At 35.3% G+C, this 14,982-nt stretch overlaps 1 protein-coding gene across 2 annotated transcripts in view; it reads left to right on the top strand.

Annotated features, from left to right (window-relative positions):
- Window positions 1-14,982, top strand: part of LOC145662958 (trypsin-1-like) — a 117,685-nt gene that overhangs the window by 66,977 nt on the left and 35,726 nt on the right. For both annotated transcript variants that reach the window (XM_081729021.1, XM_081729020.1), the window contains exon 4: window positions 648-807. In XM_081729021.1, the coding sequence (XP_081585147.1) occupies window positions 648-807 (160 nt within the window). The remainder of the gene's footprint in view (window positions 1-647; window positions 808-14,982) is intronic.

Raw genomic sequence — 14,982 nt, 5'->3', positions numbered from 1 at the left:
TGTTTTAATTAATAAAACTCAACAGACAACAATGGGAAAATGTTGGAATAGAACATATTGCCAAAGAATTAACCGTTCTAAAATAAATAAATAAATAAATACAACACGAACAGACAAAACGTGTGAAAGGAAACATCATAAATCGAATAAGCTAAAACAGACTCCGAAAGGCATAAAACATAGCAAACCCTTAGAAATTAAAAAAAAAAAAAAAAAAAAATGCGTACCAGGGGGGGATGGAGTAAATCGTCTGCTTACGTCTAGGGGGAGAAGGTCTACTAAAATTACTTAAAATGTCATTATGTAATACTTGAACAACTCTACTTAGTGGAAGATAGTAAATTAGTGTAATACTTCTTTTCATTTTAAGCATTTCAAAGATTCTCGTAATTTAGTAGCGACCCGGATTTTCATTTTTGGAATATGGCAACCCTACCAAGGAATCAAATGACAATTATTGAAATGATTAAGGGGCAAGAAAAATATGAAAACACAAACAAGGGTTTGTATAAGCTCGCGTGGTGAGATAAGATACGATTTACATAAGTATTGCGGCAAGAATTCGCGTGCTGAACTCAACCATCTAAAATCCTTCATTACATTATCAAGAATAAAAACAACGTAACGTGTTCGTCTAAACTTTCCAGATATGATAAATCTACTCAGAACTACGACATTGCTCTGATTGAATTGATCGAGGAAATTGCATATACAGATAAAATCTGTCCAGCATGTCTGCCATCAGGTGACACGAATTACGAAGGGAAAGATGCTATAGTCACTGGCTGGGGAAATCTCAAAGAAAACGTAAGTAGAAACTTCAAGTACTAATCTTAAATTAGTTAAATTCTAAAATACCATCAAATTGAAATGAATGCTGTCCTGTTTTAGGTCAGCATACTGCCATTAACGATATTTTTATGCTCCATCTGTCAGCATAACTGTCGAAATATCATTGATTTTGTTAATTGGCTATTATTTGTTTCAGTTCATGTTGTTAAGTTTGAGAAGTTGCTTGATTTTGAATTTTTGTTAATTTTGTTATTATATTGTTAATTTTGTTATCATATGTGTTAAGTTGCAAAGGCGGACCAACTGGAACGAATGGTCCATATCGTTTGATAATACGTAGAAGAAGTCTTGAGATAAACAAATACTACCCGGCGCCTCCAAAATTTCTGTAAAATTTCTTTGTAGATAGAGCTAGGTTTAATAAAATCAAGGTCCGGAATCGACTCCAACTACCGGTTTTATTTAGAGAATTCACTATAATAACAACATTTACAGAAAATACTACAAAATGCTTTCTCTAATTTGTCAGGTAGTAATTAGGTAGTACTTGACCGTAAGTTCGCGAACAGGATCTGCAGAGATACCCCGAAGCAGGCTAAACAGAGTGGCGTAGGTAACCCCAATGCTCCGAAGCAAGCAGGAGGGATTTAGAAATCACAGAGCCCCAAAGCGGGATAATTAGCTGAGGTAGGAATCCCAACAAAGCCGAAGCAGGCTAAGCCAAGAGGAAAGAAATAACCAAGAGTCCCGAAACAGACTAGAGGCTTTAGGGGTAGGTTTGAAAGAAAACAAAAAAAAAAAAAAAAATGTATAAACGAAGAAAATAATACGCAATGTAGAGGAGTCGCTAAAATTAATTCTCTTTAACGAGGACGATTACGAAAGATCACTTGCTGATTGAAATCCAGATTATTTTCCAATAGAGTAACTTCCAATAAACCTTTTGTTATTGTTAATTATTCCATATCGGACTCCCGAAGAAAACTCATAGAAACAACGTATTGACCGTGCCAATAGCAACTACTCTCAATCATGACTCCGTTTTCTTTCATTTAGAAATAGGAAAGAAAGAGAAGAAAGTAGAAGGGTAAAAGAAGGAGGTAGGTAAAGAAGAAAGAAAAGAAATAGGGTATTTTAATGAGAAACAGATTACTGGATAATTCCGGAAATATAGTAAAAGGTCGGGAAAGTCGTTGAAAGATGAATCATTCTAAATGTTATTAACAACTAATCAATTTTGGAATGCTTCGGAATAGACACATGTCCCCTCATACCACCAGACCTAGCTCCAGGCACCACGATCATGGGGTTGCCCAGACCTAGACCTGGAAATGAGAAAAGTGAAATTTAATTCTTTGTAATGTTATTCCGACCGGTGACTGATAACTATCCAGCATCTGAACTCTGTCCTCTAGGATCGACCACACATATGAATTAGCCAAGAGGAAAAAAAAAAAAAAACTTATTAACTCAATATAAATTTAGGTATCGTATCAATCGAAGTCTCAACTTCCTGGAAGAAAGGTGTCGTATTTAGGCTTATCCTGCTATTTTTGCTTCACTCCTCGAGCCGATTTAAACCATTAGTGACGGTCCTTCATGACCTAGGTTATTTACCTTAACACATATATTAAAACATGACACATATATTACAAATGTTAATATGACAAATGATATCACTAAAATTACTTATATTAAATCTATCATGCATTCACACGCTCACTCACTCAGGACAGTGTATATATGTTTAAAGGAAAATCAACTAGCTACAAGGGTACAAATAGTTTATTACATTCATAGTGAAAAGAAAAAGAACAAAACAAATAATTATGAAGAAAATATTAAACGCACAAGTTCTTGGTTATATATTAATAGAGTACATAGTGTTATATTTTAGTAATTTTTTATATATTCAATCATATTGACAAATGAAAAAGAAAGAAAAAAAATAATTACACGTATCATATCTTAGGCATGCTAAAGCAAAATGATGATTTGCGACATACGCAAATACGACACTTATTTCACTTTAAAAAAAATTGGACAAAGAGGAAAGAAAAAAAAAACTTTTTGGTGTATTAGAACTTATATGAGTCTCTACCTCACGTCGAGATATTAAAATATTAATAATTTCGAGCGTCCAAATCACAACTCACGCACTAGTCGTAGTGTCCAAAACGTTTCGCTCCATTTAACTTAGTTTGTGGTCATTTATATATATCTCTATATGTATATATATATATCTATTGGTTTACAAAACCATTCGTCGTCTATATTTGGTTTGTAACTGGTAACAGTTTATATCTGCAATCGCACACTGCTACGTCTATACCCATCTAGGGATTTCGAGAAAATAGCTTTCACTAGAGGAAGTTTCTCCTCTTAGACGGTCTATTTCCAAATTTATTAATCGAATAATTTCAAGTTATTTATCCAACACTGGGACACTTCACGAGACCTTTCATTAGGATCACTTTCGTATATGTTTATATATGGTTCGGATTAAAAAAAAAATGATCTTCCACAGGTGTACGGAGTATGATGGTTCAAATTGAGGATAAAAAAAAAACTGGTCAAGTCATAGGATACACATGTAGGTGAGAAGGATTCAAGGTGCACTTTCCACAATGGTTTTAGGTTAACTGTTCAGGGATAATATTTGTTATGATGTGGGTTACGTTTAGACCTGCCGATATTTTTTCAATGCATGCCATTATATAAGTACAGAGGTTATCACTTACATTGATTCAGAGGAAAAGGAAAATTACTTAAGTGCACGGCGGTATTCTTAACAAAATCTACGTTCTTAAATTCGTCGGAAGACTTCTGGTAAACTATAGCAACCAATACACGTCTAGGGGGGACAGACACGAGCGCTCTTACATATATTCATAATACATTTAATATCAAACTTTTACTTTAACATCATATTCACATACTAATTACACATACATTTCGAAGTATTTATTTCTCTCTCTATATATATATATTTATAATAAATGCGCACACATTTAAATTAATCACCCCAACAATAAAATTTTTCAAGGTTGCAACATTGTCCAAGAAAACAAATGACTTCCAACATTACATTTGGAAACAAATTAAATTTTATCTGATACCGCGCGTCTATAAATTTTTAACTTTTATATAATCAATTCGTGTTTAAATCATGAAGGAAAAAAAAAAACTTTGGGAGGCAGGCACGTAACACAGAGCATTTCTAGATATAACTAGGTAAATCAAAATACAATTTCTGGGCCCAGGTTAACTACAAAGTAATTGAAAACCAAAACAGAAAGGAAAGTGACCAACGGATTAAAAAAAAACTTAAGAGGGACGACGGTGAAAGAACGTAATCGAAGTGTCGTCAACTACGAAGTCTTTGTTCATTTCAGCGATAGGTCAAAATGTGATGGAGGACCCAATCATTATCTACTCCATTCATGAATCGTGTCTTGCAACGTCTCAGCTGGTAATTTTAGATCAGAGTTGTACGTTAAATAAATTGTAAGTAACAAGTTCAAAATCTTGGGGGGGGGGAAGGTTGAAAAAAAATAAAAAAAACTTGAAGAAATGAAGACAGAGAGAGAGATAGAGAAGAAGGAAGACGAAGAATAGGGGCGCCAAAGACTTAAGTGAAAAATAACTAACGCTACAAAGTTAGAAGTCGAATTTCGCTCTCAACAAAATCCATAGCCAAAATATTCTTAACATGCCAAAAGGGGTTCGGCTTACCAAATAAATAGCCGATACAACTGTCTGCGAAGATGAGACAAGTCTGTGTCCACAATGGGATTTTCGGAAAGACAAAGGCTTTAGGGAAATCCCACCACTCACCGTATCCGGTCAACACCCTTGCAGACCCCGAAAACCTCCGGAAGGTTAGAGACGGCGTTAATTTAGGATTTCAAAAGGGAGAAAAAAAAATCATCCGACCTCTTGGAAACTAGAAGATTCCAGGATAGTAATGAAATTAGAGTAATAGTTAAGATATCCCTAATTAGTGATTTGCCAAAATAAAAAAAAATTAAATAAACTGAATTTTGGATCGGTGATTTCTATTCCAAACCATCACCGATAGCTACCCTGCGCAGACACGCCACAGTCTGGGATGTCGTTAATTTCCCTCGTCTAATTAAACTAAGAAAAGAAATGAAAATACTTAAAGGGACTAGGGGTCGACATCCGGGTACGCGAAAATAAATTTCAATAACTAATTGTTTTGATTCTGTACCCAGTCAGAGCTGTCGCCTCCATGAACATTGTAAGCTAGCCCGAGTAGGTAACGTGGGAAAAAAAAAATCTTACGGAGCAGGATATTCTATTTTAAAAACCGACCAGAAAATATAATTCACTACAGCCCTGTTGTATAACTACTACTGTCTTTTCATAATTTATTATTCAATATGTCTAGTCTGCGATTATATGATGCTACCTATTCTATCAGATGGTATTACTATGGTTGATTATTATTATAACACATAAAACTACAAAGTATTACCGTAGTCCGACTATATATCGCCCTCCGGTCCGCGTGATATTATGGTGCAGGGGTCAGAACCTGAGATGTTTGTAGTTACACGTATCTATTCAATATCTATATATCAACACACGGCGAAGTATTCACTGGGCTACTATATATTTAACTATATGGGTGTCCTATATTCTATATTCATTTACTACAATATTCATATACTTATTAATATTCATATTCACATTAATATTCATTTGCCACGACGCTATATTCTACAAACACCCTGTTTCCTCTATCTACGCCCAGCCTATTTACACATTTCATCATAATACTTTAAAATCTATAATCACTACAAACATTTTCCCATTCCGATCACCGCACGACAACCTCACTCGAACCCAAGACTCTTTTACCACACACACAATACTATGTAATACTTGGTAGCTTTATTAAGAACGAAAGAAAAAAAATCCTATGTATGTTCACTGAAAATAGAATTATCTGCGATAATGTCTAATGTTTATAAAATTCTGCATCAACAATGAAATTCTACAGCCACGAAGAAAAATGGACATTTAATATATTTTCAAAGCGAAGAACTAGCATCATATCGCCCGACTTCTGTTAAAAATTTACGTATTGTTTATTTATTTAAATATTTAGATTTCTAGACTATGCAGAATGTTGAAACTTTCAGAATATATTAATTTTGGGTCACTTGACCTAACTGTACATTCATATGGGCTGTGAATTATACCTTCTAGGTTTTATTTCGGAAAGAAAGGTCAATTTCATGAAAACTAAATCACTAAGCACCTCGACGGAAGAATGGCGGTTAGTACTGACTTCTGACACTAGGGCTAGCGACGATATAATGAACCCTTGAACAACTGAATGTGACCTTGTACACGGAATTATTATACTATATTACGTTCACTTAATGACGGAGTAATAAAAATTTATCGCATAGTAAATACTACACTGTCCAACACACTCTTTCATCACTTAATTATCACTATCACTGATACTACATTACAAATATACACATACTACTCGAACTACAAGACACATCATGCCACATTCATACTACACACTACATTAATACATGTTATACTAATAAATATACACGGAAATCATTCAGATTTTACCATGTTAAATCGGCTCTATGAAAGGTAACGAAAGGAAAGAAATGAACAGGGCCAACTGGCCCTTTATTTACTAAATCATATTCTTGAAATCAACCTGTTTAATCGATGCCCTGAGGGGACATATCGGAGTATTAGCTAACAATAGGACCCCTGCCCTGAAGGGGCAGGAACCCGGAAACAAACTACATGTTCAACTCATCCCGCTGGAAGCCGTACTCCCAATTTGGGAGTCAGATAGGAGCCCTTACTGAAATTTACACGTGCATTGTGATTACTGGACTGACTACCACAAAATTAAATACCGCCATGTTACTAATAAATAAATACAAAAAGAAATCACATCCACTACATACACGAACACAAACGGTAGTGAGGCAGGCCTTACGTAACTAGAAAAGGAATAATTTTAAGGATAAGAATATTTTAAGGGAGAAAACACCACTCCTCCGAAACTGTTTATAGATTCCTAAGAAAACTCGCAAACTGATGCACTTTAGAAAGCCTGTCCATAACTAACAATATCTGCACAACATGGCGTCATCTATTTTTTATTTCTTCAGTCCGGTTTTTACTATGAAAAACTAACAAATTATGGCTCCGTAGCTTCCTGCTTGGTAGTTATTCGACTATTATATTAGTTTTACCTTTTACTGCAGTTTTTCTAGCTCATTTTTATCTTTCTGAGCTGGAAATCCGAATCTGGCTGTTGTCAGTGAGATTTTCCGGCGTAGAATGGAATAATTGCGCCCTAATATCATCGCGTGGGTTTATCATCCAATCAAAACTAAGCATTTTGGCGGTGGGGCTTTGAAGCGAATAAAATTTGGTAAAATCTGGATTAAACTAGATTTTAGAAGGACCTAGGTATCTAAAAGAGAGGTGAAGGGTGGTCCTGAAAATTCTGTCGAATTTTAGATTGGTTATTTGATCTGGAAAGTTCCGTCCAATAGTGGATCTATATTTTCGGATAGCACTGACACCGTAAGAATTGTAATAATCCATTTACATATCCATATACAAGACTTATAACTAATTTAAAATATAAATAAAGATATTGATTCCCAAAACTATAATTCCTAATGAATTTTTTACAGTTTTTCCATGTTAATTTGAAATAGAATAACAAATAAAATTACGGATTATCTGAACAGCCAGAAATTTTTTGTTAAACGTCAAGTACAGTCGGTGCAAAAAATTTCGGGCACCCTCCTATTAAAAACATAATTTCACTAGACTGTAATGGCATATTACAGTTCCCCGGCGTCGTTAAAAAAAAATTTGTTTGAATAACAAAATTTTGTTGAATAGAATTAACATGTATTAATACTCATAAACTAACTACTCACTCATACTCTCATACACTCAAATGAGACAGTGTAACATTCACTTTGGGTATTGAGATAGAAGTTCCCGTTTTTTGTCCTCGGTACAGTTGAAAAGCTTAAGATTTTGTAAATTGTGAGTTCACCTTTTAGGTAGCAGGAAAACACGAGGTAGAAAGTTCGCGATGTTCCCATCGAAAGTGGGAAAATGTTCGATGTCCCTGAGGGAAACTTTGGAACCCATACTAACATAAGCAGGGGAATAGTTACTGGGAATTAACATATTATCCTGCACAATCGGAGTCGTCACCGGATTTACCACCGACGACGTAGTAGCGGTGTTATAATTACCCATGTAAGTGAAAGGGATTTTGTTGGTCGTATTGAATATGTTGGGCTCCATCCCCGGACCAATCGCACCCATGAACAACGACTCAGAATGGCACCCATCTCCTTTTCCCGGCAACACGCTATGTGATTGTATACCTCCATGTAAGGAGGGAGCACTCACGCTAGTGACCGTAGTCGTCACAACACTCGACTGATTCGGCACACTATTAGAATTGAACCACGACTTTGGTTCTGACCGATGCATGGGGTAGTGCGTCGCAATATCCCGTGCATCAACCGACATTAAATTTTCTTTTCCTGCGCTACATGTAGTTGTTATCGCAGGTAATATTTCTGAGAAATCGCTACCGGGGAAAGGATAGGTTACCTCTGGTTTTCCGCAACTAGGTTTCGTTATTTCTCTTTGAATATTTACTATTTCGTTCTGAATTTTCGAAATTTTTTGGTCAGTCATTTCCAGTTTGGTTTCTAATGATAAATCTGACAAGGTTGACTTTAAACTATCAATTTCGGCCTGCTGTGTTTCTAATTTATTGTTAATCTTGTGCAATTTGGTATCTATTTGTTCGATTTCAGAATTTACATTATCTAATTTACCCTCAGTCTCCTGCTGAAGTTGCTTTAGGGACTGTTGAGCCTCGCATCTGACCAAATCAATTTCAGTAGACGTTTGCTGCCTCAATGTGGTTATTGAGGAAGCAAAGTCCAAACATATGTTGTCGATTTTCTGGGTTAATACCTCGAATCGAGATTCGGTTTCTCGTTTCGAGGTGTCAAATTTTTCATTTATTTCACGTCTCATCTCTCGGCTATTCTCATTTATTTCGCGTCTCATCTCCAGGCTATTTTCATCTATTTTTTCATTTATTTCGCGTCTCATTTCCCGGCTATTTTCATTCATTTCGCGTCTCATTTCCTGTAGCATTTGTTGTAATGAAAGGAGGAGAGCGTCATTATTAGACGACCCAGTCTTCCTTTGCTTTTCTTTGGGTTTATCACCAATTGGATCCCCATCTCTTTCATCATCATCGAGGTCAGATATCTCCACTGGAGATATTTGGCCTCGGTTCTTCGGGGTACTATACCCTCGTTCACCGTCCGAATCGGGATGTTCATTTTCCTTTACAGAGGATAAACTCATGGGTTCACGCGACTGGTGGAGCTTCCCCTCACATTCTTTACAATATTTGACTATCTCACCAGCCCGGACCTTTTCTGCATTTTCCGCAGTATCCTCTAAATTAATACAACTGAAATGAATCCATTTCAGCCCACATTCGTGACACCTCACTAGCCTACGAGAGACGCGAGCTCTTTTCTCACTACTTTCTAATGTACATTGCGTACATGAGACTTCCGCGTTCTCGTGTGATACTACTTCCCTATTGGTTGCCATAGTTTCCATATAAAAAGACACAATATAAACACATGCAATTATATCCTTATAAACTAACAATACTTATTATTCAGGTACTATTCATAAATTAAGGGACTCCTATCTAATTCCCTCCTTGGGTCAACTTCCAGCATTTTCAATTTTTAGAATTTACTTTAGCAAATTCCTTCATTTCCCCCTTTCTACAGAGAGAGACAAAGATAGCAGAACAGCCAATGACTATAATTATTTAATCTCACTGTAACTTTTTAATTATGCACCTTTTGTGGCCAAGTCAATATGTGCTCGATCCTAAACAGTGTTTAATAAATAATTTCAGATTCGTTACCAGGGAAAACAATTGTTTCCATGGTAACTGTCCGATGTCAACGGTCGCCAATATTGAAAGAAAATCGTCTGTCCGTTGCCATAGAAACCACCGTTTCCAGGGCAACAGATCCTGTCACAGTTAGCCAATATTGAAAGAAAATCGTAAAAATTTAACGAAGATAAAAGAGCTAATGTAGAGGTTGGAGAGGAGTCGCTAAAATTAATTCTCTTTAACGAGGACGATTACGAAAGATCACTTGCTGATTGAAATCCAGATTATTTTCCAATAGAGTAACTTCCAATAAACCTTTTGTTATTGTTAATTATTCCATATCGGACTCCCGAAGAAAACTCATAGAAACAACGTATTGACCGTGCCAATAGCGACTACTCTCAATCATGACTCCGTTTTCTTTCATTTAGAAATAGGAAAGAAAGAGAAGAAAGTAGAAGGGTAAAAGAAGGAGGTAGGTAAAGAAGAAAGAAAAGAAATAGGATATTTTAATGAGAAACAGATTACTGGATAATTCCGGAAATATAGTAAAAGGTCGGGAAAGTCGTTGAAAGATGAATCATTCTAAATGTTATTAACAACTAATCAATTTTGGAATGCTTCGGAATAGACACATGTCCCCTCATACCACCCAGACCTAGCTCCAGGCACCACGATCATGGGGTTGCCCAGACCTAGACCTGGAAATGAGAAAAGTGAAATTTAATTCTTTGTAATGTTATTCCGACCGGTGACTGATAACTATCCAGCATCTGAACTCTGTCCTCTAGGATCGACCACACATATGAATTAGCCAAGAGGAAAAAAAAAAAAAACTTATTAACTCAATATAAATTTAGGTATCGTATCAATCGAAGTCTCAACTTCCTGGAAGAAAGGTGTCGTATTTAGGCTTATCCTGCTATTTTTGCTTCACTCCTCGAGCCGATTTAAACCATTAGTGACGGTCCTTCATGACCTAGGTTATTTACCTTAACACATATATTAAAACATGACACATATATTACAGATGTTAATATGACAAATGATATCACTAAAATTACTTATATTAAATCTATCATGCATTCACACGCTCACTCACTCAGGACAGTGTATATATGTTTAAAGGAAAATCAACTAGCTACAAGGGTACAAATAGTTTATTACATTCATAGTGAAAAGAAAAAGAACAAAACAAATAATTATGAAGAAAATATTAAACGCACAAGTTCTTGGTTATATATTAATAGAGTACATAGTGTTATATTTTAGTAATTTTTTATATATTCAATCATATTGACAAATGAAAAAGAAAGAAAAAAAATAATTACAAGTATCATATCTTAGGCATGCTAAAGCAAAATGATGATTTGCGACATACGCAAATACGACACTTATTTCACTTTAAAAAAAATTGGACAAAGAAGAAAGAAAAAAAACTTTTTGGTGTATTAGAACTTATATGAGTCTCTACCTCACGTCGAGATATTAAAATATTAATAATTTCGAGCGTCCAAATCACAACTCACGCACTAGTCGTAGTGTCCAAAACGTTTCGCTCCATTTAACTTAGTTTGTGGTCATTTATATATATCTCTATATGTATATATATATATCTATTGGTTTACAAAACCATTCGTCGTCTATATTTGGTTTGTAACTGGTAACAGTTTATATCTGCAATCGCACACTGCTACGTCTATACCCATCTAGGGATTTCGAGAAAATAGCTTTCACTAGAGGAAGTTTCTCCTCTTAGACGGTCTATTTCCAAATTTATTAATCGAATAATTTCAAGTTATTTATCCAACACTGGGACACTTCACGAGACCTTTCATTAGGATCACTTTCGTATATGTTTATATATGGTTCGGATTAAAAAAAAATGATCTTCCACAGGTGTACGGAGTATGATGGTTCAAATTGAGGATAAAAAAAAAACTGGTCAAGTCATAGGATACACATGTAGGTGAGAAGGATTCAAGGTGCACTTTCCACAATGGTTTTAGGTTAACTGTTCAGGGATAATATTTGTTATGATGTGGGTTACGTTTAGACCTGCCGATATTTTTTCAATGCATGCCATTATATAAGTACAGAGGTTATCACTTACATTGATTCAGAGGAAAAGGAAAATTACTTAAGTGCACGGCGGTATTCTTAACAAAATCTACGTTCTTAAATTCGTCGGAAGACTTCTGGTAAACTATAGCAACCAATACACGTCTAGGGGGGACAGACACGAGCGCTCTTACATATATTCATAATACATTTAATATCAAACTTTTACTTTAACATCATATTCACATACTAATTACACATACATTTCGAAGTATTTATTTCTATATATATATATATATATATATTTATAATAAATGCGCACACATTTAAATTAATCACCCCAACAATAAAATTTTTCAAGGTTGCAACATTGTCCAAGAAAACAAATGACTTCCAACATTACATTTGGAAACAAATTAAATTTTATCTGATACCGCGCGTCTATAAATTTTTAACTTTTATATAATCAATTCGTGTTTAAATCATGAAGGAAAAAAAAAACTTTGGGAGGCAGGCACGTAACACAGAGTATTTCTAGATATAACTAGGTAAATCAAAATACAATTTCTGGGCCCAGGTTAACTACAAAGTAATTGAAAACCAAAACAGAAAGGAAAGTGACCAACGGATTAAAAAAAAACTTAAGAGGGACGACGGTGAAAGAACGTAATCGAAGTGTCGTCAACTACGAAGTCTTTGTTCATTTCAGCGATAGGTCAAAATGTGATGGAGGACCCAATCATTATCTACTCCATTCATGAATCGTGTCTTGCAACGTCTCAGCTGGTAATTTCAGATCAGAGTTGTACGTTAAATAAATTGTAAGTAACAAGTTCAAAATCTTGGGGGGGGGGGGAAGGTTGAAAAAAAATAAAAAAAACTTGAAGAAATGAAGACAGAGAGAGAGATAGAGAAGAAGGAAGACGAAGAATAGGGGCGCCAAAGACTTAAGTGAAAAATAACTAACGCTACAAAGTTAGAAGTCGAATTTCGCTCTCAACAAAATCCATAGCCAAAATATTCTTAACATGCCAAAAGGGGTTCGGCTTACCAAATAAATAGCCGATAAAACTGTCTGCGAAGATGAGACAAGTCTGTGTCCACAATGGGATTTTCGGAAAGACAAAGGCTTTAGGGAAATCCCACCACTCACCGTATCCGGTCAACACCCTTGCAGACCCCGAAATCCTCCGGAAGGTTAGAGACGGCGTTAATTTAGGATTTCAAAAGGGAGAAAAAAAAAATCATCCGACCTCTTGGAAACTAGAAGATTCCAGGATAGTAATGAAATTAGAGTAATAGTTAAGATATCCCTAATTAGTGATTTGCCAAAATAAAAAAAAATTAAATAAACTGAATTTTGGATCGGTGATTTCTATTCCAAACCATCACCGATAGCTACCCTGCGCAGACACGCCACAGTCTGGGATGTCGTTAATTTCCCTCGTCTAATTAAACTAAGAAAAGAAATGAAAATACTTAAAGGGACTAGGGGTCGACATCCGGGTACGCGAAAATAAATTTCAATAACTAATTGTTTTGATTCTGTACCCAGTCAGAGCTGTCGCCTCCATGAACATTGTAAGCTAGCCCGAGTAGGTAACGTGGGAAAAAAAAAATCTTACGGAGCAGGATATTCTATTTTAAAAACCGACCAGAAAATATAATTCACTACAGCCCTGTTGTATAACTACTACTGTCTTTTCATAATTTATTATTCAATATGTCTAGTCTGCGATTATATGATGCTACCTATTCTATCAGATGGTATTACTATGGTTGATTATTATTATAACACATAAAACTACAAAGTATTACCGTAGTCCGACTATATATCGCCCTCCGGTCCGCGTGATATTATGGTGCAGGGGTCAGAACCTGAGATGTTTGTAGTTACACGTATCTATTCAATATCTATATATCAACACACGGCGAAGTATTCACTGGGCTACTATATATTTAACTATATGGGTGTCCTATATTCTATATTCATTTACTACAATATTCATATACTTATTAATATTCATATTCACATTAATATTCATTTGCCACGACGCTATATTCTACAAACACCCTGTTTCCTCTATCTACGCCCAGCCTATTTACACATTTCATCATAATACTTTAAAATCTATAATCACTACAAACATTTTCCCATTCCGATCACCGCACGACAACCTCACTCGAACCCAAGACTCTTTTACCACACACACAATACTATGTAATACTTGGTAGCTTTATTAAGAACGAAAGAAAAAAAAATCCTATGTATGTTCACTGAAAATAGAATTATCTGCGATAATGTCTAATGTTTATAAAATTCTGCATCAACAATGAAATTCTACAGCCACGAAGAAAAATGGACATTTAATATATTTTCAAAGCGAAGAACTAGCATCATATCGCCCGACTTCTGTTAAAAATTTACGTATTGTTTATTTATTTAAATATTTAGATTTCTAGACTATGCAGAATGTTGAAACTTTCAGAATATATTAATTTTGGGTCACTTGACCTAACTGTACATTCATATGGGCTGTGAATTATACCTTCTAGGTTTTATTTCGGAAAGAAAGGTCAATTTCATGAAAACTAAATCACTAAGCACCTCGACGGAAGAATGGCGGTTAGTACTGACTTCTGACACTAGGGCTAGCGACGATATAATGAACCCTTGAACAACTGAATGTGACCTTGTACACGGAATTATTATACTATATTACGTTCACTTAATGACGGAGTAATAAAAATTTATCGCATAGTAAATACTACACTGTCCAACACACTCTTTCATCACTTAATTATCACTATCACTGATACTACATTACAAATATACACATACTACTCGAACTACAAGACACATCATGCCACATTCATACTACACACTACATTAATACATGTTATACTAATAAATATACACGGAAATCATTCAGATTTTACCATGTTAAATCGGCTCTATGAAAGGTAACGAAAGGAAAGAAATGAACAGGGCCAACTGGCCCTTTATTTACTAAATCATATTCTTGAAATCAACCTGTTTAATCGATGCCCTGAGGGGACATATCGGAGTATTAGCTAACAATAGGACCCCTGCCCTGAAGGGGCAGGAACCCGGAAACAAACTACATGTTCAACTC

This window comes from Thermobia domestica, chromosome 10, assembly GCF_964235325.1.
Source record: "Thermobia domestica chromosome 10, izTheDome1.hap1.1, whole genome shotgun sequence".
Classification (NCBI taxonomy): Eukaryota; Metazoa; Arthropoda; class Insecta; order Zygentoma; family Lepismatidae; genus Thermobia; species Thermobia domestica.
This window is presented reverse-complemented; position numbering and strand designations above follow the sequence as displayed.